General features: G+C 43.0%; 1 protein-coding gene across 1 annotated transcript in view; it reads right to left on the minus strand.

Annotated features, from left to right (window-relative positions):
• ttn.2 (titin, tandem duplicate 2) overlaps positions 1-26378 on the minus strand; it is a 177628-nt gene that overhangs the window by 18133 nt on the left and 133117 nt on the right. The window contains exons 189-202 of the mRNA XM_034286796.1: positions 9192-26303; positions 8803-9099; positions 8041-8628; positions 7630-7932; positions 7210-7506; positions 6810-7103; positions 6226-6525; positions 5834-6136; positions 5393-5698; positions 3532-5298; positions 3074-3367; positions 2657-2938; positions 2252-2551; positions 77-2143 (exon numbers count right to left, since the gene is read on the minus strand). Of these exons, the coding sequence (XP_034142687.1) occupies positions 77-2143; positions 2252-2551; positions 2657-2938; positions 3074-3367; positions 3532-5298; positions 5393-5698; positions 5834-6136; positions 6226-6525; positions 6810-7103; positions 7210-7506; positions 7630-7932; positions 8041-8628; positions 8803-9099; positions 9192-26303 (24510 nt within the window). The remainder of the gene's footprint in view (positions 1-76; positions 2144-2251; positions 2552-2656; positions 2939-3073; positions 3368-3531; positions 5299-5392; positions 5699-5833; positions 6137-6225; positions 6526-6809; positions 7104-7209; positions 7507-7629; positions 7933-8040; positions 8629-8802; positions 9100-9191; positions 26304-26378) is intronic.

The following is a 26378-nucleotide window of genomic DNA, read 5'->3' on the forward strand; positions in this document are numbered from 1 at the left end:
CAAAAATAATCACCAAACAATTACACAGCAAATGTACATTGATTTAACACATGCAGGTACTGTACATAGAACTTACCAAATGGATGCTCAATGACAACAGCTGCGGACTCAATGGACCTGCTCACACCGTACTTGTTCTCAGCAGATACACGGAAGGTGTACTCCATGTATTTGGTCAGATGGCTAACTTTGATCGTGGTGCGTTTACAGCTTGAGTTCACCACTTGCCAGGATGTAGATCCAGATTCACGCTTCTCAACGATGTAGTTGTCAATGTCTGTTCCACCATCGTCCTCTGATGCTGCCCAAGCCAATGAGCAGCCGTCTGACGTTACTGCAGAGATTTCAATGGGTCCCACTGGTGGACTGGGTCTTCCAACAATGTTGACAGTTACAGCAAATGTCTTTGCTCCGGCAGCATTGTCCAGAGTGAGGTAGTATTTTCCACTATCTTCTCTCTTGCTGTCTTTTACCACTAGGGTGGTCTTCTCTGTGGTAGTCTTGATGATCACTCTATCGGTCTCTTTTAGCTTCATCTCCTCCAGTTTCCATGTGGCTTTTGGAGCTGGTCTACCACTGATGGGAATATCAATGGTGAAGGTATCATGAGTCTTGCATATGATCAGCTGGTTGCTGATGCCACTGAGGTCTGCTGTGGGCTCAATCTTTGGCTCCTTGATGACAACGGATGCTAAGGCATCTCTTGGGTCACTGATACCAGCTTCGTTGATAGCCTTGATGCGGAAGTCATATTCTGTGTTCTCTATCAAGCCCTCAATGACTAACTTCAGGTGTTTTGTTTGTCCTCCAACAACCCAGCGAGTAGAGCCCTTTGCTTTGGCCTCAGCAATGTAACCTGTAATGCGGCTGCCACCATCGTGGTCAGGTTTCAGCCAAGCCAAGGTAGCGGTGGAATTTGTAGTGTCAATTATATCAAGACTCTTGGGTGGAGCGGGCACCTCAGTAGCAGTAATTGGTTCAGTCATCTCACAGGGTTCTCCCTTGCCATACACATTTTCAGCAGTGATTCTAAACAGGTAAGGCACACCTATTCCAAGGTTGGTAATTCTGATCATTTGACGTGAACATTTTTCACTGACTGACTGCCAGCTGAGACGACTAGCCTCTCGCTTTTCTACGATGTAGTGCTGAATGCGTGCTCCGCCATCATTAGCTGGTGCGTCCCATAGCATTGTCAGAGCACCTCTGGTCACATCCTTGAAGCTGATTGTTCCTGGAGGTCCTGGTGTATCAAGCACCTTCACTGTCAATGTGATTGATTTGCGTCCACCATTGTTCTCAAGGGATAATGTGTATTTTCCAGAGTCATAACGGCTACAGCGTTCAATGGTCAAGGTACTGTATGTGTCTGTGGTGTTAATATCTGTCATGACACCAAGTTCTTCATTGGCCTTGGTCCACGTAGCCATTGGAATTGGCTTACCACGGAAAGCAATATGAAGAGTGACTGGGGCACCGTTTTTCACAACATGCGTCTGTTTGAAGTCTGCATCAAGGAGAATTTCTGGTGACGTCAGTCTATCAACAGCTTGCACTGGATTAGAAATTGCACATGCTTCTCCTTTTCCAGACCCATTCACAGCACGCACACGGAACCTATATAGCTCACCAGCCGTTAAACCAGTAGCAGTGTAAGTGGTGTTGATACAAGCTGTTTTATTGACTTGGTGCCATTCATTAAGGCTTGCCTTGCACATCTCAATGACATAGCCAATAATCTCCATACCACCATCAAACACAGGCTTGACCCATTCAAGGGTAACAGATGACTTTGTGGAGTCAGTGATCTTCACCAAAGAAGGTGCACTTGGTGCGCTTGTCGGCTCTCTGCATTTAAAGAGTCTTGATGTGCTGCTTGCAGGTCCAATTCCAGCACCATTTTCAGCCATGACACGGAATTCATACTCATTTCCTTCCGTCAGGTTTGTCACTCTGTGTCTGAGCTCAGTGATTGGTCTCTTGGAAGAAACCTTCACCCATTGTAAGCTCTTTTTCTCACGTCTTTCCAGGATATAGTGCTTAATCTCATTTCCTCCATCTGATCTGGGTCTTGTCCAGCCTAGTGTAATGGTATCTCCAGTCACATTTGTGGCATCAGGTGTACCTGGTGCGTCTGGAACAGCTGTGAACCAAAACAACATTTGTTTTAGTTGCATATAATTACTGAAGTATATTAAACATATGTATACATGTCAGTGAAGTCTAGAACTTGTTGGGTGGTGGAACTTACTGAATTGCATCTTTGCAATGAATGGATCAGAGTCCAATGGACGTCCAACTCCAAACTTGTTGACAGCAGAGATACGGAACTGGTACTCATTGCCCTTGATTAGCTTTGTGGCATTGAATGAACAAGCTTCACACTTGCTTGTGACCATTGCCCAGGAGATCCTAGATGTTTCTCTCTTCTCCACTGTATAACAGAGGATTGGAGCACATCCATCGTTCTCTGGAGGGTTCCACCAGACAGTGGCCTTTTCTGCAGTGATACCTGTGAAACGAATTGGTCCCTCAGGCGGTCCAGGGGTATCTAAAGAAGCATATATTGTAATTAGTGAACATTAATATATTCACTTGGTGAATAATCTGTATCACAAAGTGAGAGAAAAACAACAAATCAAATCTAAAATCCAACCTGAGACTCTAATGTGGACACTCTCTGTCTTTGTTCCCGAGCTGTTCTTGGCCTCTACCGTGTAAACTCCACGGTGGTTACGATTAGCATCTCTGATGAACAGGCTACTGGTGCCAATGTTAATTGTAATATCAATCAACATCTTCTTGTCAATCTCATTACCATCCTTGTACCATATAACCTGAGGCACAGGTCGTCCAGTAATGCTGCAGTTCAGTTTGATATTCTCACCAGCCTTGTACACCAGAGCAGTGTCAGCACTGAACTCAATGTTTGGAGAAACTAAAGATAGAGAAAAAACACAGAATTTATGATAAACATATTCGCAGAGATAAATGTATATATCCTTACAAATAGGCAGGCTTAATAATGAATGTATAGTAACATTTATACTTAATATAATGTATTTATAATTACCACTTTCGTCTTTGGTCATGACGTGGCCAGATGACTGTGAGGGTGGACTGACTGTACCGACAGCATTTCTTGCGTACACTCTGAATTCATAGCGATCACCAGGAGATAATGCAGTGACGGTGAACTGAGATTCACTAATGTCTGTGAAGTTGCATCTCAACCATTTGCCCCCGCCTTGGCGTCTCTCCACGCCGTATGCCACAATTTTAAAACCTCCATCTTTCTTGGGTACATCCCATTTGAGTGTGACAGTGTCTCTTGTGACATCAATGACGTTAGGAGTACCAGGTGGGTCTATGGTGAGAAGAAAAAGGTCAGGCTTCCAAAGTAGTTCAAAACATAATGTCCATTCATAATAGACAACAATTAATGAAGAAAGAAAAAAATAGGCTACATTACTGTAGCCTACATTTCATTTTAAGTCACAAAACATTTACAACAAGTCAGAAAGTACTCACCAACTGGACAAATTGCAAGGGCGTGTTTGCTCTGTTCACTGACGGGACTAAGGCCAGCATTATTCTCTGCATAGACTCTAAAGGAATACTCCAGTCCTTCAATCAGCTGGGTGATCCTATATTCACGGCCAGAAATGATGGTGGAATTGACCTTGGTCCATAGCAGACTGTTTCTGTCCTTTTTCTCAACATGGTAGCCAGTGACTGGTGAGCCGCCATCAAAGCTGGGTGCGTCCCATTGGATAGTCATGCCATCACTTGTAACATTGTAAGTGACTGGTTTTCCTGGTGCACCTGGTGGCATGTACTGGTGTTGGGCTATCACATTTGGTGAATGCAAAGAATTGCTCACTCCATATTTGTTCTCTGCACGTACTCTAAATTGGTATTCTGTACCCTTCACCAGGTTGGGTATCTTGAATGTTGTCCTAACCACACTAGAGCAAACTATCTTCCAGATGGCCTGGGATGTCTCTCGTTTTTCCACACTGTAGCAAGTGATCTCTCCACCTCCATTGTCCTGTGGTTCATCCCAAGATATAATGATGCTCTGTGCTTTGATCTCATCGAAACGGACTGGTCCAACTGGCACAGATGGGGGTCCGAGAATGGTCACATTGACGTCAAAGAAATTCTTGATAATCCTGTTATCCAGAACCAATGTGTATAAGCCTGCATTTTCTTTTTTAGCATTTCTGACTGTCAAAGACACTTTGTTGTCTGTTTCCCAAAAGCGAATATTTTCACTTTCTTTCAAGGGAATGTTTTCCTTCATCCATCCAACATGTGGTTTTGGTTTACCCTTGAATGGCATCTCAATGTGGATGTTTTGACCAACACGAACAAAGAGTTCACCCTCTGGATAATCTACCATGTTGGCCTCAGGTGGAATAATTAACTCTTTTACTGTTATGGGCCCAATCTGAGAGAAGTCACTTCTGCCCTTCTCATTCTTAGAGAATACTCTAAAGTCCACCACAGAATTTTCTTTCAAGTTTGTAACCTCACATGTACAACGCTTGGATGTTGCAGCAGCAGTCCAGGTTTCTTCCCCTTTAATTTTCATCTCAATGACATAGTCTGAAATGTGGCTCCCACCATCATGGTCAGGCTTAGTCCAATGAAGAGTCACTGATGTTTTGGTAGAGTCCGTCATGACTAGCTCCTTGACTGGTCCAGGTGTCTCAGTGGCCCTGACTGGCTCTATTGTCTCACATGTGTCACCAGCACCATACTCATTCTCAGCCGACACTCTGAAAAAGTATTCAATTTCATCTGACAGCCCCACAATTTTGTATGATGTGTTGGTGCACTCTGATGTCACAATTGTATATGCTCTGTTGTTAGCGTCCTTCTTCTCCACAATGTAATTAGTGACTGGGGAACCACCATCGATCAGAGGAGCTTCCCAACTCAGGGACAACTTGCCTCTAGTGACATTCTTAACCATCAGTTTCTGACAAGAGGACGGGGTATCAAGAACCTTGACAGACACAGTGATGACCTTGGACTCGCCGACACCATTCTCAATCTCCAGGTAGTACTTTCCACAGTCGTCACGGGTGACTTTTGGAATGACAAGGACTGTGGTACGTTCTGTGCTAGTGATAGTGTATCTTGTGTCGCTGGCCATGTTCTTGTCATGTCTTCTCCATGTGCAGTTTGGTGCAGGTCTGCCCTTCAGTGGAATAAACACCTCAATATCCCTTCCTGCCTTAACAGTGTATTGAGTCGTCATGGGGACATCCAAATCAAGATCAGCCTCCTCTGTTAGATGGATAAGAAATAAAAATAGATGAACCTACTGCAATAAATCATGGTTAAATTATCGCAAACATAATGGGAATATTTTAATACGAACCCAGAATATCCTTTGATTGAACAGGCTGGTACATCTCAATCGGTTGACCGGGTCCCACACAGTTCACAGCTGATACGCGGAAGTAGTAATAGATTCCTGGTTTCAAGTGATTCACAACATACTCTGTTGTTCTCACTTCTCCACTGGAGCTGATGACAACCCATTCCCTTTCATCTGAGGTCATCTGCTCGACAATGTAGCTTTTTATCTCGCTGCCACCATCATACACTGGTGCCACCCAACCCAGAGTGATGGATGTTTTAGTAGAGTCGACAACTCTGAGTTTGGTTGGCTCACCTGGTGGGTCTAAAATAAAGAAAATACTAGCTTGAGAATTGTAATAAACAAATAGTAAACATGAAACTTGCTTGAGTGTATTTTTATTTCAAGTCACTCTGCCAAATAAACAAAATGTAAATGTCAATAAGGAAAATAACTTACCAACTGCATCAGCAGCTTTGAAGAGATCAGACTCCTTTGAGTATGGACCAGCGCCAGCCTTGTTGACAGCACATACACGATACTGATACTCTTTTCCAGTCAACAGGTTGCTGACTTTCTGTCTTGTGTCACGAATTGAGCCTTTGACAACCTTGAACCATTGTAAGCTTGTCTTTTCACGTTTTTCCAGGTAATATCCATCTATGTCACTTCCGCCATCAATTCCCGGTCTTTCCCACACCACGGTCATTGAAGAGTGTGTGATCATGGTGACCTGAGGCTTAGATGGTTGACCTGGAGGAACTGCAAAGAAATATATATATTATAAACTTTTTGGACCATAATGTAATATGTTCAGGTACTTGGAGAAATGGCATTTGTTTTATCCTTACCAAATGCATTCTTTGCTTCTACAGGTTCAGATTCCAGTGGGTCTCCAATGCCATATTTGTTCACTCCGCGGACTCTGAAGATGTACTCATTGCCTTGGATCAGTCTTGGGACATTAACTATACATTCTGGCAAATTCTCAGAGATAATGGACCATTGAATTCTGCTGGCTTCCCGTTTCTCCACGATGTAGTGGGTAACCATTGCACCACCCTCATCCGCTGGAGGATCCCACATTATGGTGATACTGTTAGCAGTTACCTTTTTGAGCTGAATCAAACCAGCGGGAGGTCCTGGTTTATCTAATGATGAAAAGAAAAAATAGAAAAATAGTGTTTGCACAGTAGTAGTGATTTTTGTATTTATAATTTTTTTAATATAAAAATCAATTCCTATATTTTTGATTTCACCCTTTTATACTTTATTTGAAAGGAATGTGGTAAAAACTATAGAGTTTTTGCTGAAAGAGCAGTGATCAGATTAGAACATGCTGCAGCACCACATCCACACCAAAGACAGCGTTATATGGGTTTAATACATCCTTTTTAGATTGTCTGTGCCAGTACAAATTATAAGAAATACATACCAAGAACTTGTACTCTAACGTAGGCACATGATGATCCCAAAGAGTTCTTGAGTCTAATCTCATATGATCCAGAGTTGAGACGTGTGGCATCCCTAATGGTCAGTGAGGAACTATCAAAAGTGTTTCTCTGTTCCAACTGGGCCTGGGTTTTGGGATCAAGTTCCTTTCCGTCCTTGTACCACTCAATTGTCGGCGCAGGTTTGGCAATGATTCCAAACTTAAGCTCGAAAGTGGTTCCAGCTTTATGTTTCACAACCTCACGATATTCATCAGGAATTTCAATTTCAGGGGCACCTATAAAACATGAAAAATAGGGCATAATTAAGTGAACGCAAGTAAAAAATTTAAAATCAGAAAAATGTTTAGTTCCCACTATTATAATATTTAGAAGATTACCCACCAAATGTATCCACGCAAGTTGCTGGGCCTGCAATGATGGATGGATTGCTAATGGATCCAACTGCATTATTTGCCATGACTCTAAATTCATAGGTTTCATCCTGAGTAAGTCCTGTGACGGTATAATGTGTGTCAGAAACGTTGATCAAGTTGGCCTTCACCCATCTGCCTTTCGTGCCTTCTTTCTTCTCAATCAGGTATCCTGTGATCTTGCTACCGCCATCATAACTGGGCTTTTCCCATGCAATGCTGATGGAAGTCTTGGTGATGTCAGTAATCCTAACATTGGTTGGGGGCTCTGCAAAAAATCAGATGTGGAGATTCAGATAAATTAATTAATTTAGAAAGTTTAAAGGACAGGACATGCACTTGTATTCAATTAGTAACAAAGTTATTACTGGCAGTAAAAAAGTTGACATACCACAGGCATCAATTGCAAGTACTGCATCTGAGACTTTGCTGAGTGGACTGCATCCAGCTGCATTTTCTGCTGCAACTCTGAACTCATAGATGAGGCCGGCAGCGATGTTTGGCACCTTGTAGTGTGTGGCACGTATAACATTCCTGTTCACTTTCTGCCAACAGATGCTATTTCTGTCCTTCATCTCAAGGTGGTATCCAAAGACATGGCTGCCACCATTGGATGCTGGCTCCTTCCAGGCAACAGTGATGCTCTCTTTGGTAACAGATGTTATTGTAGGAGCAGATGGTGCTTCTGGGACACCTAAAAGAAAAACAAAATACCAATTAATGGTTTTTATATTGATATCTTTTATTTAGAGTATATATGTAGTACCGAAATAATTAGTGAATTATACAGTATAAAACGTACTGTAGGGCAGATCCACTCTGACTGTTGGAGAGTCTATGTGCTCACTGATGCCATAGCGATTTTCAGCCCTGATTCTGAACTGGTACTCAAGTCCCGTTGTTAGCTTCATGACTTTCAAGGTGCATCTTGCGACAGCAGAAGAGACCTCTGTCCAGTTGGCATTCGTTGTTTCACGCTTGAGGATGATGTAATTTGAAATTGCACTTCCTCCATCATAATGAGGAGGGGACCACTTCAGACTCACACTGTCCTCTGTTACATCAGATATTTCCACAGGACCAACTGGGGCGCTGGGTCTATCAAGGACTACGATGTTAAGGAAAGACTTGGTGGTTCCACTGGTGTTGGAGGCACATATGTCATACCTTCCTGAATCAATAGCAATGCTCTCACGAAGAGTAATGATAAGGTATTCAGGAGTTACTTCAGAGTTGAATCTCATAGTTGACTTCAGTACAACACTGTCCTTTGAAAGAGAAATCTTTGGCATAGGTCTGCCAGTTAGTGGGATCTCACATTTTAGGTTTGATCCTGCTTTGACATAGACTGTATTGTGAGGGAAATTCTTCATGTTAATCTCAGGAGGTTCTGTTAAAAGAATACAATGGAATTAATGAATGTTAAGACAATTCTTACTGCAACACTAAGATGTAAGAATGTAAGATTAGGCTTCTCAAACCAGCTTTACATACATAAGTTTTTTAAATATGTTCAACAATGATCTCATCTTACACATTTCTGAAAATAAAATGTAGGACTCACCATGCTGATCTTTAATAGTTACAGGCTGAACCATGTCTTTAGCATCACTGAATCCAGCAAGATTTTCAGCGCGCACTCTGAAGAAGTATTCAGCATTTTGCGTCAAGCCATAGACCACAATGTGGGTGAACTTGGTGACACCAACTTTCATCCACTTATCCTGACCCTTCTCAAGAGCATCGATTTGGTAACTGGTGATTCTACTACCTCCATCTTGCTCTGGCTTGCCCCAAACAAGTGAGACACTCTCCTTGGTGATATCAGTGACTCCAAGTGATGCTGGTGGGGAAGGTTTTTCTGAAATCAAGAAGAAATATTGGGATTTAAATAACACCTTCTAATATAAAATACTGTAGACTTAATATTTTTAAATTAAACATTTACTATACCTGTAATTTTTGCTCCAACTTTGCTCTCAGCTGGTACGCCAACACCATACTCATTTTCACCAGTGACTCTAAAGTAGTACACTCCTCCCTCCACCAGGTCTGTTACTTTGTAGGTCAAACGATGGCAGGTATCTGTAAGTCTGGTCCATCCCTTTTTGCTTGCCTCACGAATATCAACAAGATAGTTCTTCACTGCAGCACCGCCTTCGTTATCTGGGGTATCCCATGTAACTGTGGCTGAGCTCTTAGTGACGTCTTTAAACCCAACATTAGATGGTGGGCCAGGAGAGTCAAGAACTCTGACATTCAATGTACATGCGACTTTCCCAGCTGTATTTTGGAGTGTCACCATGTATTTTCCAGAGTCATCTCTTGTTGCCTTTTCCACTGTAATAGATGTGAATGTATCCGTGCTATCAATACTGGCCCTCACTCTCAGGTCAACACCTGCCTTGGTCCACATAACATTTGGTACAGGCTTGCCCCTGAATGGCACAGTTAGGGTGAATGAACTGCCATCCTTTACGTTGAGTGTCTTTCTCATTTCATTGCTGATATCGAATACAGGTTCCTCTTCTCTCTCCTTAGCCACCTGTGGATCTGTAGCTGGGCTTGGCTCGCTGAGACCAATCTTGTTAATTGATCTGACAACAAATATATATTCTGTTCCTGACGTTAATCCAACAACGGTAAATTCAGTGTTCTTTGTGTTTGAAACAGCGACACACCAGTCATCATCGTGTTCATCTGTTCGCCGGTATTCAACACAGTACCCTGTAACAGGAGCCCCGCCATCAAACAATGGCTTATTCCATGAAAGAGTAACAGTAGTCTTGGTAGAGTCAATAACTTTAGGTTTAGGTGGTGGAGATGGTAGGAATTGGGGATCCTCTGCCTTTGTAAGTTCAGAAGGAATACTTGGGAGACTCAAGCCTGCGGCATTTTCTGCATAGACTCTGTATTCATATTCACATCCGTCACGTAGATTAGATGCCTTGACTCTGAGGTCATAGACAGGCTTTTTGTTCACACGTATCCAGCGTAATCCAAGTTTTTCGCGTTTCTCAATAACATAGCCATAAATGCTGCTTCCTCCATCGGAGGCAGGTCTTTCCCAGCAGATTGTCATTGCTTCACTTGTAATGCTTGTGATTTCAACATTAGTTGGGGCTGAAGGGACAGTGTATGGATTCTTGGCTCTGGTGGGCTCACTCTCCAAGGCTTCACCCTCTCCATATTTGTTCACTCCCCTTACTCTAAATATGTATTCATTTCCTTTAAGCAGTTTCGTGACTTTGCACGTTGTAGCCTTCATATCTGCATATACCAAAGTCCATGCTAGGCGGCTGGTTTCCCGTTTTTCAACGATGTAATGCATGATTTCGGCACCACCATTTTCCTGAGGTGGTCCCCAAGTCAAAGTGCACTTCTCTGCTGTCAGACCAGAGACTGACAATGGTCCAGAGGATGGCCCAGGGATGTCAAGGACTTTACAATTTATAGCCAACGACCTTGTACCAGCAACATTCTGTAGAGTTACAATGTACTGTCCAGAGTCTCTTCGGATAGTGTCTCTGACTATCAATGTGGTGGTGCTGTGTGTTGAAGTAATCTCAACTCTTGCCTTGGCATCAATTTCTTTACCGTCCTTTGTCCACGCAATGACTGGCCGTGGGCGCCCAGAAATATCTGCATCTATTCTCAAAATATCTCCAGCTTTGACAACAACTAATTGCCTAAATCTGTCTTCCAACTCAATGCGAGGTGGATCCACCTCATCCTTGACAGTAATGGCACCTGTGCCCAATGATGGCTGACTGAGTAACCCAGCTGCATTTTTTGCAATAACATGGAAGTCATACTCTGCGTCCTCTGTAAGGCCTGTAATGTTGAAGTATGTTTCCTGGAGATTAGTGAAATTGCACTTCAGCCAACGGCCATCTGGAAGCTCCCTGCGTTCAACAATGTAGCCAGTCACCTTGGCTCCACCATCACTCTCTGGCGGCTGCCAAGTAACGGAAACTGACGTTCGTGTTATGTCAATTACCTCAAGGTTAACGGGTGGATCACAAGGATCTCTTGCAGCTACAGGCTCACTGGCTTTAGTGCAAGGTCCAATTCCAGCAATATTTTGAGCATAAACACGGAACTCATACAGCAAGCTTTCCTCAATGCCAATAACTTTGAATTCTGTTTCAGCAATAAGACCTCTATTGACCTTTGTCCATAAAATACTGCTATGGTCTTTCATTTCAAGGTGATAACCGATGATTGGACTTCCGCCGTCACTGGCTGGTTTACCCCATTTAACCAACATGCCAGACTTTGTAGCATGGGCAACATGGAGTGAAGTGGGAACGCCAGGGGGTTTGAAGGGGTACTGTGCAACAATTATTGAGGAGTCCACAGCTTGGCTCTTGCCATATCTGTTTTCAGCTGCAATACGGAACTGATATTCAGTGCCTTGGGTCAATCTAGGAACTTTTATTGATGTTCTGGCAACTGTAGCTGAAACAATCTGCCATGCTGTAGTGGTAGTATCTCTCTTCTCTACAACATAGTTGTTGATTTGACATCCTCCAGTGTATAGTGGGGGGTCCCAAGATAGTGAAATACTGTCAGCACTCACTTCATCTACCTTGATTGCACCTGGTGGGCCAGGTTTATCCAAGATGATAACTGATATTGTGGCAGATGCCTTGCCAATTGCATTTGTTAAAGTGATCTCATATTTTCCAAAGTCCTCCCTTGTTGCATCTTTGATAGTTATTTTTGAGGAATTCTTGGCTGCTAAAACATTCACCCTTGTTGTCTGCTTCAATACAGCTCCATCTTTTTTCCATGTAACTTCAGGTTCAGGTCGACCTCTGAATGGGACATTTATCTTTAGATCGTCTCCTGCTTTGACACTGTATGTGTTGAACATCAAGTCGATGATAGGTTCAATTGTAAGGTCTTTTACTATGACAGGATATGCCAGTGGCTTAGGTTCACTCTTGCCTTTGTCATTGACAGCAATTATTCTAAAGGAATATTCCTCTCCACTTGTAAGTCCACCAATAGTTGCTTCCAATGCTTTAATCTCAGTACATACACTCCATTTCTCATCACCCTTGGTTTGCATTTCTACTGTGTAGCTAGTGATTTTGCTACCACCATCATGATCAGGCTTTTCCCATGCAAGACTCACACTGTTACGAGTAACATCTAGAACTGTAATTTTGCCAGGAGGCAAGGGAGCTTGGGATACCTTGATTGGTTGTGTTGTTTCTGCTGGCAAACCAACACCAAGCTCATTAACAGCTTTGACACGGAAAAAGTAAATTCCACCTTCTGTCAGGCCATCAATCTTGATTGAATTTCTGACACAGTTAGTTGAAACACTTGTAAATGCCAGTCTTGTAGTATCTCTCTTTTCCACAATGTAATGTGTAATTTTAGCTCCACCATCAATCAAAGGAGGCTCCCAGGATAGTGATACCGAATCTCTCTTAATGTCCTTGACTTCAAAGTTCTCAGGTGCACTTGGTGAATCCAACACTCTGACATTAATGAATGCAGATTTTTGACCGCTATTGTTCTCAAGAGTCAACACATATTTCCCAGTGTCAAATCTGTTGACATTGTCGATGACAAGCATGGTGTATGAGCTTGTGACCTCAATTTGTGCACGCTCAGTAAGAGTGCCGTCCATCTTGGACCACTTTACTTCAGGTTCAGGTCTGCCTTTGATTGTGACAAACAAACGCAGTGTTGCGCTTGCCCGTACTTGGACAATTTTCCTAAGGTCTGAATCAAGTTCAATCTCAGGGGCCTCAAGTTTTTCAGATGCAACTACAGACCCTGGAACATCAACATGCTCACCCACTCCTTCAATGTTAATTGCACAGATGCGGAAATAGTATTCAGTATTTTCCCTCAGTTTTTTCACAGTGAAGTGTGTTTCTTGTACCCCAGTTGGTGGTGTACAGGTTATCCATTCTTCATCCCCTTTTTCTCTCATCTCAACAACGTATCCTTTGATGGCTGCTCCACCATCATAGATTGGCCTTGTCCATAAGAGGGACACAGTTGTGCTTGATTGGTCTGTAACCTTGGGGTTGCTGGGAGGGCCAGGTGGGTATGTTGCATCACAGGCTTTTATGTATGCTGTAGGTGCACTTGGCACTCCTACACCAGCAGCATTTTCAGCAGATACCCTGAACTCATACCAGTGTCCCTCCGTGAGTCCAGTGCATCTGAACCTAATGTCATTAAGTCTTTTCTTGTTGCATTTTGTCCATCTTACGCCATCTTTATCTCGTTTCTCCAAGACATAGCCATCTATGTCTGAGCCACCATCCTTTTCTGGACGTTCCCATGTAAGCACCATGGAGTCCCTTGTAATAGCACTTACTTCAGGTGTTGAGGGAGCGCTTGGTGTCACAAAAGGATTACGTGCAATAACTGGGTCAGATTCAAGAGGTTCACCAACACCAAACTTATTCACTGCCGTAACCCTGAATATATATTCATTGCCAGGCAATAGTTTTGTTACTTTGTAGCTTATAGCTTGGATTCTTGGTTCGACTACAGTCCATGACAGTCTGCTGGTTTCCCTCTTTTCAATAATGTAATGAGAACAGCTAGCTCCACCATCATGCAATGGATGACTCCAGTGAAGATATGCTTTTTCTGCAGTCACACCAGTTATCTTCATAGGACCTTCAGGTGGACCAGGTCTATCAAGAACTTTCACATTAACAGGAATAGATTTTGTGCCACCAACATTGCTAAGACTCAGGACAAAATGTCCTCCATCTACTCTGATACACTCTTTGACTGTTAGAATTGTGCGTTGAATGGTTGTTTTGATCTCCATTCTTGGGGTAGTTTGGTCGATTTCTTTTCCATCTTTCAACCATCTGATTTCAGGTAGAGGTTTTCCAAATATATCAGCATCAATTACAAAGGTTTCACCAGCATGGACAACAATACAATCCTTGAACTTTGGATCCATTGATGCTGTTGGTGCTTCAATTTCATCTTTAGCAGTAATTACACCAGTGCTTTCAGATGGTGCGCTGAAAATACCAGCAGCATTTCTTGCAATTACTCTGAACTCATACTCACATTCTTCAGTCAAACCTGAGATGGTGAATTGAGTCTCAATTATGTTTGTGAAGCTTGCCTTCATCCAACGGCCATCAGGAAGCTTTTTCCTTTCCACAACATAACCTGTGATAAGGCTACCACCATCATACTGTGGCCTTGTCCAAGACAGTGTAACATGATTCCTAGTAATATCAATAGCCTCAGGGGTACCAGGTGGATCACATGGGTCTCTGGCAACACAAACATCAGAAATCTTGCTAGGTGGACTCAGTCCAGCAATGTTTTCAGCAAAGACCTTGAATTCATACTCAATTCCCTCTTCAAGTTCACTTGTTTTGTAGTGACAGTCAGGAATAAGCATTTTATTCAGCTTTGTCCAGAGAATACTATTCTTCTCTTTGCGTTCAAGGTGGTAACCAATGATTGGACTACCTCCATTACTGGTTGGTGCTTTCCATTCAACAATCATGTGGTCCTTTGTCACAGATGAAACAAATGGAGTACCAGGTGCAAGAGGTTCACTGAAAGGATATTGTACAACAACAGCTGCTGAGTCCACTGCTGGACTCTTTCCATATCTGTTTTCTGCAAACACCCTAAACTGGTATTCAGTGCCAGTTTTCAAGTTGGTAACTTTGATAGTTGTTCTTGCAACGGTTGCAGACACACACTGCCATGCTACAGTTGTGGTGTCACGTTTTTCCACAACGTAATTGTTTATTTGACAACCTCCTGTGTACACAGGTGGTTCCCATGCAAGGTTGACATAATTGGAACTCACTTCCTCAATCTTTATAGGTCCTGTGACTGGCCCAGGTTTTTCAAGGATGATTACTCTGATTTCTGCAAACTTTTCACCTATACTGTTAGTAGCTGTAATTTTGTACTTGCCAGAATCATCTCTTGTTGCTTCTCTTATAGCAAGAATTGTTGATGATGGTGTTCTTGAAACATTCAACCTGGTTGTCTCTTTAATTGTGTGTCCATCCTTTGTCCAAACCACTTTTGGTTCTGGACGTCCTCTTACAGGTATTTCAATTTTCAGATCTTCCCCATGTTGGACACTGAAGGTGTTAAATGCTATTACAAAACTAGGTTCAATAGTCAAATCTCTTGCTGTGACTGGTGCCGCTAATACTCTTGTGTCACTCTTTCCTTTGTCATTAAAGGCTGAAATTCTGAATTGGTATTCTTGACCCGCGGTTAAGCCTTCCACAGTTCCCTCACATGTCTTTGTGGTTGTGGTTAAGATCCATTCTTCTGATCCTGCAGGAAGCATTTCTATATAGTATCCAATTATCCTGCTTCCGCCATCATGGTCTGGTTTTTCCCATGCCATAGAGGCAGTTTTCTTAGTAACTTCAGTCAATGTGATCTTTCCTACTGGGAGAGGGATTTCTGATGTCTTCACTGGATCTTCTGTTTCTGCTGCCAGGCCTACACCATATTCATTTTCAGCCATAACTCTGAAGTAGTAAATTGCTCCCTCAATGAGATCTCCCACATGGAAACTGTTCCTTACACATTTGTTTGAAATGTTGGAATAAGCTTGCCTAGTTGATTCACGCTTTTCAACGTAGTAATTCTTGACCCTTGCACCTCCATCAATGATTGGGGGCTCCCAAACCAGGTAAACAGAGTTTTTCTTAATATCTTTCACTGTCAGATTTACAGGTGCTCCTGGTGTATCAAGCACTTTTACAGACACAAATGCAGACTTGGAACCGCTGCTGTTCGCCAGGGTAAGAGTGTACTTCCCAGCATCATTTCTGTCACAGATGTCTATTGAAAGTTGAGTAAAATCTGTGCCTTTCTCAATTTGAACTTTGTTAGTCAAGTCACCCTCATCCTTTGACCAGCTTATTTCTGGAATAGGACGTCCTTTGAATGGAATATTTATCCTCATGGATCCTCCAGCACGGACAACAACTCCTTTCCTTAGCTCTGAATTCAGCTCTATCTCTGGGGCAAACATAGCATCAACCGGTTTTATGGTTCCTAGAACCTCAGCAGGTTCACCAACACCCAATTTATTGATGGCACATATTTGCACCTTATATTCTTGATGCTCAATAAGTTTTGTGATTTTGAAGGTAGTGGCATTCACTCCCATTGGTGGAGTGCATAGGGTCCATTCCTCCTCATCAGCTTTGCAGATCTCCACAGCATATCCCTGGATATTGACACCCCCATCGTAAATGGGTCTACTCCATGCTACTGTAACGGAGTCCTTGGTAGTATCAACCACATGTGCATTAGTGGGAGGGCCTGGTTCAAAGGTTGGATCACAGGCTTTGGTGTAAGGAGTTGGTTCACTTGGTTGTCCGATTCCTGCAGCATTCTCAGCAGATAATCTGAATTCATACTCATGATCCTCTGTCAGGCCTGTCACTCTGAAGCGAAGGTCTGTGACTCTGCGTTTGTTGCATTTTGTCCATCTGATTCCAGCTCTGTCTCTCTTCTCAACAATATAACCAACAATCTCACTTCCACCATCAACAAGTGGGCGAGTCCAGCACACAGTCATAGAATCCCTTGCAATATTGGCAATTTCCAATTCTCTAGGTGGTCCGGGAGTAACAAATGGATTTCTCATTATAACTGGGGCTGATTCAAGAGGTTCACCAGTACCATATTTGTTGACAGCCATCACACGGAAGATGTACTCATTTCCCTTCAGAAGCTTTGTGACTTTGAACATTGTAGCTCCACAATCAATGGAAACCACAGTCCATGCAAGACGGCTAGTTTCTCTCTTCTGAATTATGTAGTGGGAAATACTGCTACCGCCATCAGCCCTTGGTGGAAGCCAGGACAGTGAGCATTTCTCACATGTGACATTGCTGACAGTGAGGGGTCCCTCAGGGGGGCCAGGTCTATCCAGTACTCTTACATTGAATGTTACCGATTTTTCTCCAGCAACATTAGTTAAAAGAAGAGTATATTGTCCTCCATCCACTCTGATAGAATCTTTGACAACAAGTTTTGCTTGGAAATCTGAGTTCATAATCTCTGCCCTAGCTGTATTCTCCACCAGTGCTTCACTCTTAAACCACTGAGCTGTTGGAATTGGCTTTCCTTGTACAGAGGCCTCAAGTGTGAATGTTTCTCCAGCATTGACGACGACAACTTGGTTGTACACTGAGTCAACTTCACATTTTGGGGGATCGACTTCATCCTTCGTTGTGATGGATCCAGTGCTCTCAGAGGGCTTGCTGATAGACCCAGCTGCATTTCTAGCAACAACTCTGAAGTCATATTTGCCACCCTCAGTTAGACCAAGAACTGTGAATACGGTATCAATTATATTTGTGAAACTTGCCTTCATCCACCTTCCATCTGGGAGATCGCGTTTCTCCACCACATAGCCTGTGATCAGACTGCCGCCGTCATACTGTGGTCTTGTCCACTTCAATTTTACAGAGTGTCTGGTTACAATGATAGCCTCTGGAATGCCAGGGGGATCACATGGGTCTCGTGCAACATATCCTTCAGAGAGTTTGCTGCATGCACCAATGCCAACGATATTCTCAGCAGACACTCTAAACTCATATTCAATACCTTCCTCCAAAGGAGTAGTTTTAAACCTACAGTCTTGAATCAGGGATTTATTGATCTTAGTCCAAAGGATACTGTTCTTCTCCTTTCTCTCAAGGTGATAACCCAAAATGGCACTTCCTCCATTTGAAATTGGTTTGTGCCATTCCACAACCATGTAATCCTTAGTGTATGAAGATACGTAAGGGGTTCCTGGTGGTCCTGGCTCCTTGAAGGGATACTGGGCCAGGACAGGTTCAGAATCAATAGAATAACTTTTACCATATCTGTTTTCAGCACATATTCTGAACTGGTACTCTGCCCCTGTTTTTAGATTTGTCACTTTCAGGGTAGTTCTTGCCACAGTGGCAGAAACTACAACCCAGTTGGTTGTGGTTGTATCTCTTTTCTGGACAACATAATTTGAAATTGGGCAGCCACCAGTGTATGTGGGTGGTTCCCATGAAAGTGTGATACTTTCAGCACTAATATCATCCATCTTAATTGGGCCTGTTGGTGGGCCAGGCTTATCCAGTGTGATTATTTCAATGGTAGCATCTTTGGAGCCAAGCGCATTTGTAATATTAATACTATACAATCCACCATCTTCTTTTGTTGCTTCTTTGATGGTTAAATGTGTAAAGTGTGCACCGTCTACAACATTAACTCGTGTCGTCTGTTTAAGGGGAGCACCATCCTTTGTCCATGTAATGACTGGTTTAGGATGTCCAGCAATGGGAACTTCAATCTTCAAATCATAGCCGACCTGTACACTGTACTGTGTCAATTTAGGTCTTATATCAGGTATAATGGCAAGGTCCTTTGCTACTACTGGACTGGCCAGAAGCCTAGAGTCGCTCTTTCCTTTGCTATTGACAGCAATTACTCTGAACTGGTACTCCTCTCCTTGGGCTAAGCCAGTAACAGTAGTTTCAAGATATTTACATTGAGCACATAGTGTCCATTTCTCACTATCTTTGACTTGCATTTCAATCTCATAATGGCTTATTCTACTACCTCCATCATGATCTGGTTTCTCCCACTTAAGAGTGACACTCTTACGTGTCACATCCAGAACTGTAACTTTACCAGGAGGTTGAGGTACCTCTGAAATCTTTACGGGTTCAGGGGTCTCTGCAGGTAATCCAATGCCCCACTCATTTTCAGCAAGAACTCTGAAGAAACAGATACTACCCTCCACAAGTGGCTCAACCTTCCATGACATTTTGTGACAGGTTGTGACACGGGAATACACTTTCCTAGTGCTTTCTCGTTTTTCAACATGATAATGCTTAATTTTAGACCCACCATCCAATATAGGTGGCTCCCAAGTAAGTGTGACGGAGTTCTTCGTTATCTCTTTGATGGCAAAATTTGCAGGCATACTAGGTGAATCGAGTACTCTGACACTTATGAAGACAGACTTAACTCCACTGGAATTCTCTGCAGTAACAGTGTACTTGCCAGTGTCAAATCTGTCCACATTTTCAATCAAAAGTGAGGCATAACTGCTTGTATTGTCAATTTGAGCTGTCTCTTTAAGTTCGCCATCAACCTTTGCCCATTTCACTTCAGGAGCTGGTCGTCCTCTAACAGGAACGAACAATCGGAGAGCGCTTCCAGCTCTGACATTAATCATCTTCCTCATGTCAGCATCAAGCTCAAGATCTGGTGCTTCCAATTTCTCCTCTAGAAGAACTGATCCAGGCACGTCTGCATGCTCACCAACTCCAACCTTGTTTATGGCGCAGACTCTGAATTTATACTCATGCTTCTCTAGCAGTTTCTTAACTGTAAATTTAGTGTGTGGGATTCCAGCAGGTGGAGTGCACATTGTCCATTCATCAGATGCTCCTTCACATGCCTCTATTAGGTATCCTTGAATCTCACAGCCACCATCATAGATAGGTTTGCCCCATGACAATGACACTGATGTTCTTGTTGTGTCAGTAACCTTGGGATTATTTGGTGGACCTGATGTGAAGATAGCATCTAATGCCTTGTAGTAAACGGTTGGTGCACTTGGTTTGCCAACTCCAGCAGCATTTTCAGATGAAACCCTGAACTCATAGCTTCGGTTTTCAAGAAGGCCTGCGACTCTAAAGCGCAACTCACTCACTGTACGTTTATTACATCTGGTCCATCGCACACCTTCTTTATCACGCTTCTCAATGATAAATCCAGAAATGGGATTACCACCATCATTTTCTGGTCTTTCCCAGGTTACCACCATTGAATCTTTTGTGATGGTCGAGACTTCCACATTTGTTGGTGGATCAGGTGGAACAAATGGATTTCTGGAAATCACTGGCTCGGATTCAAGAGGCTCACCAACTCCATATTTGTTTACAGGAATCACCCGGAAGACATACTCATTTCCAGGAACAAGTTTTAAGATCTTCAGATTCAAAGTCTGCACTTTTGATTCAACGACAGTCCAAACCAATCTACTTGTTTCCCTCCTCTCAACGATGTAATGAGAAACCTCACTACCTCCATCTTGTAGTGGGGGTTTCCAGGCAATACAAGCCTTTTCACTTGTGACTCCATAAATAGAAATTGGGCCTCCTGGTGGACCTGGTCGGTCTAACACTTTGACATTGAAATTCATAGACTTCTCTCCACCTACATTTTTCAACAGAAGAGTATATTGGCCTCCATCAACACGTATTGCCTCCTTAACACTCAAAAATGCTTTAAAAGCAGTGTTCTTTATTTCAAGGCGTGCAGCCTCCTTTAGTTCTTCGTCGTTCTTCATCCAAAGGATTGAAGGCACAGGTTTTCCGAAAACATCTGCACAAAGGTTAAATGATTCACCAGCCATTAGAACAACTGTTGAAGTGTACTTTGAGTCAATCTCTATTTTGGGAGGATCCACTTCATCCTTTGCTGTAATAGATCCAGTGCTCTCAGATGGAAGACTGTATACACCTGCTGCATTTCTTGCAATGACACGGAACTCATAGCACTGGTCTTCAACTAAGCCAGTCACAACGAATTGGGTCTCGATGACATTGGCAAAACTGGCCTTCATCCAACGCCCACCTGGCAGCTCTTTCTTCTCCACAATATATCCTGTAATTTTGCTACCTCCATCTGACTCTGGCTTTGTCCACTGGAGAGTCACAGCTGCCCTTGTGACAATGACAGCTTCAGGCTTGCCTGGGCTGTCACAAGGGTCTCTTGCTACACAGATTTCTGACAATTTGCTTGCTTTGCCAACACCAACAATATTTTCAGCATAAATTCTGAACTCATATTCGATACCCTCTTCCAGACCACCAAGCTTGAACCTCAAGTCTGGGATCAACTGTTTGTTTTGTTTCACCCAGAGGAGGCTGTTTCTCTCCTTACTCTCAAGGTGATATCCCAAAATCTTGCTCCCACCATCATTATTAGGTTTCTCCCATACGATAACCATGCTATCCTTTGTAGATGCTTGTATAATTGGGGTACCTGGAGCACTTGGAAGATCAAATGGATATTGAGCTACAATTGTTTCTGATAGAAGTGCTGGACTCTTTCCATATCGATTCTCAGCAGCAATCCTGAACTGATATTCACAGCCAGTCTTCAATCGGGCAGCTTTAATGGTGGTTCTTGCAACTGTTGCAGACACAATCTGCCAGTTTGTGGTAGACGTTTCCCGCTTTTCTACGACATAGTTGTTAATGGCACAACCACCCACATATGTAGGTGGGTTCCAGGACAACACCACACTGTCAGAGGTAACTTCATTAAGAGCAATTGGCCCAGTTGGAGGACCAGGTTTATCAAGAACAATAACCGCAATGTCCACTGTTGCTTCACCAGCTGTGTTCAAAAGTTTGATGGTGTATTTGCCCACATCCTCCCTACTGGCTTCCTTTATCACAAGATTCAAATGCGTATCAGTGGCCTCTGCATTGACTCTGGTTGTTTCTTTGAGAGCAACACCATCCTTGAGCCATGTCACCACTGCTTTGGGATGAGCAGCATATGGCAAATCTATTTTGAGGTCATCTCCAGCCAATACACTGAACGTGGTAAATAGCAGCTTGAATACTGGTGCAATGACTAGATCTTTGGCTACCACAGGTACACTTAGTAGACGAGGATCACTGGTTCCCTTTTCGTTATGTGCTGACACACGGAACATATATTCTTCACCCTGTGTAAGTCCAATAACAACAGCCTGTGTGATTTTTGCTACGGCACACTGGGTCCAAGTTTCACTGTCTTTACCCTGCATCTCAACAATATATCCTGAGATTCGGCTTCCTCCATCATAATCTGGTTTTTCCCAAGACAAAGAGACACTGGTGCCTGTGACATCTAACAAAGTTACTTTGCCTGGTGGGAGTGGCTTCTCAGATACTCTGACTGCCTCAGGAGTCTCTATTGGAAGGCCGATGCCAAATTCATTTTCAGCCAGAACTCTAAAGAAGTATGTCTTTCCTTCCTCAAGGCCACCAATCTTCCAGCTAGACTTATGGCACTGAGCACAGACTGTGGAGTAAGCTTTTCTTGTTGATTCACGTTTCTCCACAACATAGTTTCTAATTCTGGAGCCACCGTCAATAAGAGGTGCATCCCACATTAGTGATACTGAATCTCTAGTGACCTCCCTGATTGCAAGGCTTTGTGGTGCTCCAGGTGTGTCCAGTACTCTGACATTCACATATGCTGTTTTGCTTCCGGAAGCATTTTCTATTGTCAGAATGTATTTTCCACTGTCAAATCTGTCAACATTTTCCATCATAAGAGCAGTAAATGATGAAGTGGTTTCAATAGACGCTCTGGTAAAAGGTTCTCCATTTTCTCTGGACCACTTAACCTCAGGAGCTGGTCTTCCTTTAATAGGTACAAAGAGTCTCAATGTGCCACAAGCTCTAATGCAGACAACCTTACGAAGTTCTGCACCAAGGTCAATTTCAGGAGGAAGCAGTCTATCCTCTGCCACTGGTGTGCCAGGAACTTGTGCTGGCTCTCCAACTCCTTCACAATTAAGTGCACAAATGTTAATTTTATAAGCTTGGTTTTCTACCAGGTTAGTGATTGTAAATGATGTACCAACTAATCCCTTTTTAGGTGTGTGAATTGTCCATTCATCTTCCTCAGGTAGACAGGTCTCCACCATGTATCCAATTATATCAGAACCACCATCATATACAGGTTTGTTCCATGCAATGCTAATGGATGACTTGGTTGTGTCCAAGACTCTTGGATTTCCAGGGGGTCCAGGTTGGAATATTGTGTCTACTGCCTTGTAGAATTCACTTGCAGGACTTGGTGTTCCTAAGCCAGCATTGTTTTCTGCAATTATTCTGAATTCATATTCATGACCAGGTGTGAGCCCAGATACTTTGTACCTCAGGTCAGTTACAGTTCTCTTGTTGCATTTAACCCACCGAAGACCGGTTTTGTCTCTCCTTTCAATTACATAGTTGAAGATGTTACTTCCACCATCGTGATCGGGGCGTTCCCAGCAAACAACCATGGTGTTCTTTGTGATGGTTGTCACCTCAGGTGTTGATGGAGCATCAGCTGGCACATAAGGATTTGTACAAACCATTGGGTCAGACTCAATTGCCTCTCCAATTCCATACATGTTGACAGCCATAACTCTGAAGATATACTCATTACCCTTCAATAACTTGGTAACCTTAAACCGGTTAACTTGTAATTCTGATGCTACATTTGTCCATGCAAGTCTACTTGTTTCACGTTTCTCAATGATGTAGTGCAGAATCTTTGCACCACCATCATGTGATGGTGGAAGCCATGATAGAATACACTTCTCAGCAGTGACGTCTGTCACAGCAAGTGGACCACCTGGAGGTCCAGGTCTATCAAGAACCTTAACATTGAAAGTATGCTTGGCAAAACCACCTGGATTGCTAGCAGTTAAAATATATGTGCCGCCACACCTTCTCAGAGAATCTTTGTTGACTAAAGTTGTAGAAAAGTCATAAAGTTTGATTTCCAACTTGGCAGTATCTTCAATTTCTTTGCCGTCTTTGGTCCATACCAGTGTTGGAATTGGTCTGCCTGATACACTGGCAGCAAGTTTGAAGATATCTCCCGCTTTCACAACCACAGTAGTATTATAGATTGAATCAACTTCCAGTTTAGGCTCTTCAATATCATCTCTGCAAGTGATTTCTTCAGATGGTAGAGATGGCTTACTGAGAGACCCAGCTGAGTTTCTTGCCTGAACATGAAACTCATATGTTGCATCCTCTGTCAGACCACTAACAGTAAATATTGTTCCAAGGATGTTGCTAAAGTTGGCTTTGAGCCAGCGTCCGTCTGGGAGTTCCCTTTTTTCAACTTGGTATCCAGTTATTGAGAATCCTCCATCACCTTCAGGTTTTGTCCACTGAAGAGTTACCTCATGCCTGGTTACATTCAATGCCACTGGTTTGCCAGGTGGGTCCACAGGGTCCAGGGCAAAGGTAGTTTCAGAATGCTTGCTTGGCCTGCTCAAACCAGCCATGTTTTCAGCAATAACACGGTACTCATAGGCAATTCCATCTACCAAGCCTGTGGATTTGAACATGTTCCCTACTACTAGTGCTTTGCTGATCTTCTGCCAAAGGATACTGTTCTTCTCTTTCCTCTCAATGTGATACCCCAAAATGGGACTTCCACCATTAGAAATTGGTTCATCCCAACTAATAGTCATTGAATCCTTGTTAAAGCTGACAATTTCAGGAATTCCTGGTTGTTCTGGTACACTGAATGGATAAGTAGCCATCACTTGTTCTGAGACTATACAGGGTCCAATGCCATACCTGTTCTGGGCTTTTACACGGAACTGATATGTTATTCCTGTTGTTAGACGAGCAGCTTTGAATGTTGTTCGGATAACTGTTGCTGCTAATTCAACCCACGATGTGCCTGTGGTATCTTTTGCTTCTACAATATAATTGTTTATGGGTACACCACCATCATTCTCTGGACTTTCCCATGACATGACAATGTAGTCACATGAAACTTCTTCAATTTTAATTGGCCCAGTAGGAGGTCCTGGAATATCGTGGACTTCAACAGTAATTTTCTCGGTCGTTGTTCCAAGTATGTTCTTGCCGATCATTGAATACTGCCCACCGTCAGTCCTTTTAATCTCGTTGATGTGAAGAATAGTTGATGTTGCAGTCGTTTCCGTGTTGATTCTCTGTGTCTGTTTAAGAGTGTCCTCTCCTCGTTTCCATAAAACTGATGGTCTGGGACGACCCAGAACAGGAATTTCAACCTTAACATTATCACCAGCCTTAGCAATAACCAAGGACTGGTAGACTCCACGCAAGTCAAATGCAGGTGCTGATGTTTGTTCTCTAATGATAGCAGGTCTGCTCTCACGTGGATCACTTCTGCCAGAGCTGTTTACTGCCATAATACGGAACACATACTCCATATTTTCAATGAGATCTGTGACTTTGTAGTCAAGAGCCTTTACTGTTGTCACATGGGTCCATGTCTCTGAGTCCTTCTGTTGTGCTTCAATAACGTATCCAGTAATCCTACTGCCTCCATCATGTTTTGGCTTTGTCCATGCAAGGTTTGCAGTGTCTGCAGATACATCAGTGACGTACAGATTTTCAGGGGCCGTGGGTGATTGAGATGCTCTGATTGTCTCGGGTGTCTCTGCTGGCTCACCAACACCCAGTTCATTTTCAGCGGATACTCTGAAGTAATATTCAGAACCTTCATCTAAGTTGTCATACTTAAAGGAGCATTTCTGCCAGGTTGTCGAGATTACTGTGTAAGCCTTTCTTGTGGCCTCTCGCTTCTCAATAATGTAGTTAATGATCTTTGATCCACCATCAATAATGGGAATTTCCCACTGCATCGTGATGCTTGTTTTGGTGATTTCACGTGGTGTCAGGTTTACAGGTGGTCCTGGTGTATCTAGTACTCGGACATTAACAAATCCCTCTCTTTTACCAGCAACATTCTCTAATGATAATTTATATTTTCCGGCATCATATCTTGTGCAGTCAGGGATAACCAGGAGTGTATACGACTCTGTAGTATCAATGTGTTCACGGCCCCGTTTACCAAGGATGGTGTCATCTTTCATCCATGTTACTTCAGGAAGTGGACGTCCTTTAATTGGTACGAAAATCCGTATGGATGAACGGACCCTGACAACAAGGGTTCTTCTATACTCAGCATCAAGCTCATAGTCAGGAAGTGTCTCACGGTCCTTAAGTTCTACAATTTCTTCAATATCTGCTGGTTCACCAACTCCCTCTGTATTCATGGCTCTGACTCTGAAATTATATTTGCTACCAGCCTTCAGACCTGCTATAACATATTCTGTAATTCTCAATCCGGTGACATCAGTGACCCAGTCATCATGGCCTTCCTTCTTGTGCTCAACAATGTATCCTGATACATCCAGGCCCCCATCATAGTGGGGTTTACCCCAGTTAAATGTGGCTGTTGTCTTCGTGGTGTCAGTAATTCTTGGGTTGGATGGAGGTCCTGGTGGATCTAAACCGAAGAAAAGTCAAGTTATCATCCACATGAATTATTAGATCTCAAATAAGCCATTAGAAATAATGTTTT

Source organism: Esox lucius, chromosome 16 (genome assembly GCF_011004845.1).
Source record: "Esox lucius isolate fEsoLuc1 chromosome 16, fEsoLuc1.pri, whole genome shotgun sequence".
NCBI classification, from domain to species: domain Eukaryota; kingdom Metazoa; phylum Chordata; class Actinopteri; order Esociformes; family Esocidae; genus Esox; species Esox lucius.